The following is a 7,783-nucleotide window of genomic DNA, read 5'->3' on the forward strand; positions in this document are numbered from 1 at the left end:
CTATGCCACAAAGATAGAAGTTAGAGAATACGTGCATTCTATATTTTCTAGACCTCATTTATAGAACATACCGAAAATGTTGTTATTATTTTAGTCTAGGAGGTATTAGTTAGGGATTACTATCAGGAGAATCAACTTTTTTCTTATTATGATTTTTATTTTTGTTTGACATTTCTAAACATAAAAGTTAAACTATATTTCGAAGAATTAAAGAATTTGATGTTTGAATTCTTAGTCTAAAGAATATATATGCTTTTAAAGAAAAACCAGTGCACCCTTTTCTACATATGCTGATTCCAATTAATTTCATAAAATTCTTAAAATTAAAAAAATAAAGGTCTATTATATGTAAAGTGTCATATAAATTAAGACTAAAAATATTTTAATCTATATCTATATTTATAATCTATATCTATATCTATATCTATATCTATATTTATAATTTATCTATAATATATTAAAGGTGTTTAGAAAACTAATTTAAACTTTTTGCCCTTCGTTAAAACATCTTGAAATAGAAAAAATCGTCTTTTCACTTTTTTTTAATTATTGTATTATTAAATTAAGGGCTCCTAAAATATATGGGAAGAATCCTGATAAAATAAATATATAGAAAGAAATTAGGAATCCTAAACTGCGTAAAATATATGAATCTTAAAATATATGGAAAGAAATTAACAGCCCTAAAATATATATAAATAATCACATTTATTTTAATTAAATATGTAGGTTTACCATATGTGTTCCAACCCCATGTATCCAAATTCTTTTTTTACCTTTTTCACGTTTTTTTTTTGTTTTGTTTTTTTTGTTATTATGAGCTTTTCTCTCTAAGCTTTTAAGCTTCTGTTTGATTAAAAAAAATAAAATTTATTTTGAAAGTAAGTTCATATTCTTTTGTTATTGATTTAAATTAAGCTTAATAAAATTGAAGATTCTTTGACTTTTAAAATGAGGTTTTTTTATAATTTAAAATTATTTGTATTTGTCTCCGTAAATAAATCATTATTGATTGATTTTTAATATATTTATTCAGATGAAGAAAGATTTATGTGAAATGTGCAAACAAGATTTCATGCCGATTACGAGTGAATTTAAGGTATATTTTTTCTATTCCAAATTTTATTTCTTATTCATGTTAGTTGTAATTCAAGTTAATACTCTTTTGTCAGAATCATACTTACATAAAAAAAAACTATTGAGAAAAAAATAAAGTAAAAATTATGATTTGTCATGATAACAAATAAATCATAGGGTCAAATAAATATTAAACAAAGTTTCATAAGTTAGCAACTCAAATTTATAATCGATTTCAATCTTCCGTCAGATTCTTAGAGATGGAAGCTAACAATTTGCGCCACTCAATTTATGTTTTCGTGTCATCATCAATACTCTAAAACATATTTTTTCTTTCAAAATATAATATTAAATAATTGATATTTCACCGTATCCTTTTTATTTTTTTGTTCATATATTTATTTCATAATTTATAATTATTAGTCTTGCATGAGAAGACGCATGACATGGAATATAATTTTACTTGCCTTGACGTGGTGGTATAGAAAGAGAGAAATGAGAGATCTTTTGAAGGGTAAACTTTTTTCTATCAAGAAATTAATCTTACGTGACTTTAAATGGGTCCGATTCATCATAGTGAAATTTTTGAAGGCGGATCAAGTAGATTGTTCAATATAAATGATAGTAATTTATTCTTGCTTGACTAGTTATATTAAAAGTGTGAAGGGTTTTAAAAATATTATTTGAACTTTTTGCCCTTCATTAAAAGTCTCTGCTTTAGACAAAATTGTCTTTTCATTATTTTTTTAATATTTAAAAATTAAGAATTAATTAAATATTTATATAAAACCTTTCCTTATTAAAACTCGTCTGAATTAATGGCAACTAATACATTTTTCATTAATTTGAAAATTATAAATCAACTAAAGTAAGAAGTATCAAATTCTTAAGTTAGTTATCAAAGATTTTCTAAAAATTTAACTTAAAAAATAAAGAAAATTTTAAATATAGAAAAAAATAAATATTAATAATCGTAGTACAAATACGGTTCAAATTGATGTGTCTCTCTTAACTTCTAACAGTAAAAAAAAAAAAGATACTTCATGACAAACGCAAAAGTGATGATTCATTAACCACGTGAAATTTTGGATGGTATTATTATATTAAAGTGTAAAAGTTTTTGTTATTATATTAAAGTGTAGAAGTTTTTTGAGAAGTGATTTAAATTTTTTGCACTTCACTAAAAATCTTTACAATAAATAAAATTATCTAATTTTAAATAATAAAAAATCATACGTAGGCACGTGCGATTAAATTAGTTATTTAAATATTGAGAGTATTCTAATTCTCGCTAACTCAGTCAAAGTTTGCCACATTAATTATTATCTCAAAGCAGAGTGCCATAGCCTAAAAACTATAAAAAAAATTCAAATTTGCCACATGCACCTTATTTTATTAGGCAAACAATAAAAATTTCGATAATTTGGAGTCGAATTACAAAAAAAAAAAAATTAATATTTTTTATAATTCTTAAAAATTTTAATTTTAGATTTGTGGAGATATATAATTAGCTCCTAATATATCTAATTAAGATACATTTTTTTTCCTTTGTAAAGGTGCATAGTTAGCTTTCGATACATTTTTTTTTATTTTAGGTATGTCGAGATACATAATACATCCAAAGATGATATATTTTTTCGTTTATAAAGAGATAAAATTAGCTTTCAATATTTTTTTTCGATTTTGAATCTGTCGAGATACATAATTAACTCATGAAACATCCAATAAAGATACGTAGTTAGTTAGGATTTTTGTAATTACTTTGTAAGAATGAGGATTTATGTAAATATGATAAGTTAAGGTGTATGTTTATGTTATTTTTTCTATTTTATTACCACAAATTTTCTATAAGAATATTATAGGAATAACTGATCTACCCCTAATGCCTTCTCAATAGAGCTCGTCGCACGGGATTTACCTAGTGCTGTTTACATTTCCTGTGTGGTTTGCGAGCTATTGCACAGTGATACCCAGTGCGCACACAGTGCTCACCCGAAGGGCAGAGACTATGGCAAAGGGTGTAGCGGCTGCGAATTTTCATGAAGTTTTCAAAAATAACTGGTAAAGTTATCTCTATAAAGTTATAAGTTCAAGTCGTGAAAATAAATTTTTGACAGAAATATAAAATAAAACTGTATACAATAGATTATTATAGCTCGATTTTTTCTCGAGCCCATATACTACGAGAACTTTAGCCTTTAGTGTAGCGAACTGTTTTTTTTTCTTAAAAAAATATTATACTATATAGTTTTATATTTTATTGACCAATGTCCATGATGTCAGGCGCTTAAATCGCACCATAGATTATTCTAATGTTTTTATTTTTAATGCCCCAATACAAATACAATTACTATTAAAATAGTTACACTTCAAAGTTTAAGGTTGTAATTTTTTGTAAAAAAATACTTCATCCAAACTCAAAAAATTAAATTTTATCATAAAAAAAGGTAGTACACAGGTTATCCTCATGTTGTATTTATTTAATATAGTTTCTTGGTTTCTTCTACTTAGCTTCTTCGCTATTGTATTTTTTATTTATTTTTTAATTTTTGTTATTATATTTTACTTGAATCGAGAGATCTATTGGAATTGAATTTTCTACCTTCTTAATTAGGCAAAACGCCACTATTTTAAATATAATTGGATACTAGTTATTTTTTTCAAATTTACCCTTATTTTAAACAGCCTTTTATTTTCCTCTTATTAAATAAAATTAAGCATTTGTTTTCTTTTCTTTTTTATTTTCTTATAGGATCGGAGCTAGTCTTTGGTATGGGGGTTCATCCGAATCCCGTTCAGTGAAAAATTATACTATATATATATATATATGTATAATAGATGTTGACCTCCCCTTCGATTAATTTTTCTTCAAATTTGAATTCTTAGTGAATACTTGATTCCGCCTCCGTTTTCTTATGTACTTTAATGAGTAAAGCATCTAGTACCAAATTTGCTAGAACACACTCCAACTTCACGGGGGTTCTATTACCTCGCGAAATTATATTTTAACATATTTTTGTCAACCTTTTTAGCTGACGTGACACCTTCTGTCAACCTTTTTAGGTGACATAACACCTTTGATGTGAGCCTATTTTATATAATAAAGGTGTCATGTCAACACAAAAGGATGACAAAAATATACTAAAATTAAGTTCATAGGGGTAATAGATTTCCGGTAAAGTTAAAATATGTCGTAGCAACTTTGATCATAGTCCGAGATGGTACTGGATGCTTTATCTACTTTAATTAAAAGCTATTTATTTTCTTTTAGTACATCCATTTTAAATTCTAGTATTGGCTGTAAATATGCTTAGGCATATACTCCTTCCATTTCGTTTTAATTAACCTTCTTTCTAAAAATATTTGTTTCAATTTAGCTGTCCCTTTTGATGAAATCAGGAGTATTTTGTTATGTTCTTTCAATACTTCCCTCAACATTAAATGACTAAACAAAGTATATTTACTCAAATTTATATTTTTAAAGTATAATTAATAAAATTAATTTGATAAAATAAATTCTTAATAAATATTCTCATTAAGGAAAATGTCAAGTTAAAAAGAGCCACTATTTTGAAACAGAGGAGGAAGCAATTAGAGATCTTTATGTCTATGCAATGATTAAAAAAGACCAAAGGTACTAAAAAGAAGTCTTTTTTTAGTACTAAAAAAGCCTTTTGTTGAATAAAAAGGCAAAATGGATTATTCCATTGCATAAAATTAACAGATAAATTAATTAAAGTAGCTTTCAACTATACAAAAAGTCATGTGTTTGCATTTATTTTTTAGTAGGATTAGGTTCTTTTATTAGTGTGGACATTTAGCATGCATTATGAACTTACTGAAATAATTAATTATTTAATTAATTCTTTTAGGTATAGTAAAATTCCACATGGACCACAAGGATGTTGATTAGTTTGAGGTAACTTGAATTAAAAATTAATACTTTCTTCGTTTCATTTTATATGACATTGTTAACTTAACACGGCATATAAAAAATAAAAAAATTTAAAAATTTATGGTCTAAAATAATTCTTTTACATGTAAAAATAAACATTAAATTTAAATTATTTCTAATTATAGTAAGGTGATATTCTTTTTAGGAAGTCCATATTTTTCTCCTACCTTTACAGTTTTATTGTATATTATTTTATTAATATAATAAAAGTAATTATTTTAAATTGATAATAGTTGGAGTTGTTATCTACTAAATGTCATGAAACAAAAATCAATTTGATGCTCTAATTTTCTATTATTGTCTTTGTCTAGTTGTCTTTCTATCGGTTTCTTCCTTTCTTTCTTTCTTTTTTTTTTTTTTTTTAAAAAAGATAAATCATTTTGGCCCCTTTTTCCCCTTCTGGACCAAAGGTTTGCTTTAACCTAAGTTGCTCGAATTTTTTAAAAATGTTACTGCACCCGTATCGATTCCTTCGAAAATACAATCTTTGAAGGATCCAACACGAATCTAATGACATTTCAAAAGAGTCCGAGCAACATAGACTTTAACAGATAGATATATAGTTTTCTTGTTTTTTCGGTAAAAGGAGATATTTTATTAATAGTTAATAATATTCATTACAACCTCTACTATTTGCACTTTGATGAATACTTACATTTCTCTTATTACTACTACTAGCACAAATAAAAGAAGAGAAAAATAATGTTTGATCTTTGTAGCTGACGAGGTACCTGGATTTACCTTCGTCTCGTGCCTTCCCACATCGATCATGATTTCAAATCGACAATTAGATGAGGTACGTCCAAAATTAGAAGACGAAGGTGATGGATCTATTGTTGTAATGACTGATAAATTATGAAACCTTTCGCACGAACCCTTCTGTTGATTCATAGTTTGATAGTACATATTAAATGCGTACGACGCATTGTTCTTAACATCCAGTCCACCACACGACGAACCATAACCAAGGCTAGTACAATCTGCGTAAGTACAAGCATAGTTGATACTGTCTGGCAAATTAGGGTCCATGACATTAGCATCAGGGGCCATGACACACCACTTCCTAGCTAAGTAGCGAACGCCTTTAGCCGGTTTCAAAGTTTGGTTGTTACCTAAATTGAGTTGATACTTGATAGCTCCATCATAGTAAAAAATGCCCCAATGTCTTTCAAAATTCCCCGGTTCAGTGCTCTTGGCGTCTTCATCTACTAGTCCGAAAATGTAAATGTCTGGTGGCGTGGGCCGTTTAGGTGTGCCAATGCCCCGGCTAATTCGGTCTAGTAGACCTTGATTGAACTTCCTAGCATACTCAATGTTAGCATTAGAATCACCGTCAGTAGGCCAACCGATTTCTCCCACTATTACAGGGAGTGAACCAAAACCATTCTTCTCCAGAGCCCAAACGAGTGTATCATAATTCGCTTCAAAGACATTAGTGTACGAGATTGTACCATCAACAACAGGAGATGAAGTCCCAGAGAAGAAAGCGAAGTCGATTGGAAAATGAGGATCAGCATAGAGACTAAGGAATGGGTAGATGTTAATAGTAAGAGGACCACCATTGTCACTTAGAAACTTAACAATCTTCATCATTAGACCATGAATATCTGATCTGAAGTTCCCACCAGAGGGGACACCAGTGTCTGTCTGATACACATCTGCATTAATTGGAACTGTAACCTTAACTTGTCTTCCTAGGCCTGCTTTGATAAGAGCTGCTTGCACATTTTCCAGTGCTGGATATGTTGTGTTGAGGAATGTGTCTTTATAGGCTTTCAGAAATGGTTCATTTCCCACAGCAACATATCTGAGAGTAGATCAAAATAAATTGTAATGTGTATAAAATAGTAAGAAGAAAGTAAACAACTTCATTACTGCTTCATAATGATACCTTGTCCTAATTATAGTTTAGTCATGCAAGGAGAAAAACATACTATGGTAAGGTATCATGTTAAAAAAGGTGGCAGTCCGACGGGCTATGTTGTATGAAGCGGAGTGTTGGCCAATGAAGAACTCCCACGTCCAAAAGTTGAAGGTGGCGGAGATGAGGATGTTGCGATGGATGTGTGGCCATACAAAGAAAGATAGGATGAGGAATGAGATTACTCGGGAGAAGGTGGGAGTGGCTTCGATGGAGGACAAGATGAGAGAAGTGAGGTTACGTTGATTTGGGCACGTGATGATCAGGAGAGGCTCTGATGCTCCAGTTCGGAAGTGTGAGACACTGGCTACGGATGATTTTAGGCGGGGTAGATGTAGGACGAAGAAATATTGGAGGGAGGTGATTAGGCATGATATGGATCAGTTACAGCTTACGGGGACATGACCTTGATAGGAAGGTGTGGAGAATGCAGATTTAACAAACCTGATATTGACGCCATTCTTGGAAATAAAAGAAGAAACATTTTGTTGAACCCATTGTTCAGCAGCACGAACATTAGCAGACAATGTTGCTAGCATGTCATTAGGTATCCCAACCATAACTTGAACACCTGATCTACCTAGTGCCTTAAGCACACCTGGATCAGCTTCGAACAACTTCACTTTATTGAATCCGTTCTCTTTTAACATCTTCACTACGATGTCTGGTGGAAGCGGATGAGTTGCCCGTGTTCCCCAGTTCACGCCTAGACCCTCCGCGATGAGACCTTTTTCGATTGTAACTAACAAAATAGTCCATAAGATGAAGATGTTGTGAAAATGTTCCATGATAGTAGTAGTAGAGAGTTATGTGATTTTGCATGGACATGA

At 29.7% G+C, this 7,783-nt stretch overlaps 1 protein-coding gene across 1 annotated transcript; it reads right to left on the minus strand.

The window, feature by feature from the left end:
- Positions 1 to 5,354: 5,354 nt before the first annotated feature.
- Positions 5,355 to 7,783, minus strand: LOC107868271 (glucan endo-1,3-beta-glucosidase 5). The gene is made up of 2 exons (XM_016714921.2): positions 7,398 to 7,783; positions 5,355 to 6,839 (listed from the first exon to the last, which is right to left on the minus strand). Exons 1-2 carry the CDS (start codon positions 7,739 to 7,741, stop codon positions 5,684 to 5,686), a joined length of 1,500 nt encoding a protein of 499 aa, XP_016570407.1. The 5' UTR covers positions 7,742 to 7,783; the 3' UTR covers positions 5,355 to 5,683.

This window comes from Capsicum annuum, chromosome 4 (assembly GCF_002878395.1).
Source record: "Capsicum annuum cultivar UCD-10X-F1 chromosome 4, UCD10Xv1.1, whole genome shotgun sequence".
Taxonomy (NCBI): Eukaryota; Viridiplantae; Streptophyta; class Magnoliopsida; order Solanales; family Solanaceae; genus Capsicum; species Capsicum annuum.

Bases quoted from the DNA above. Each gene is read 5' to 3' on its own strand.
- LOC107868271 (XM_016714921.2), bottom strand. From the start codon at position 7,741: ATGGAACATTTTCACAACATCTTCATCTTATGGACTATTTTGTTAGTT. The intron at 6,840-7,397 runs GTTTGTTAAATC...ATCTACTCTCAG, and splicing joins AAGAATGGCGTCAATATCAG to ATATGTTGCTGTGGGAAATG.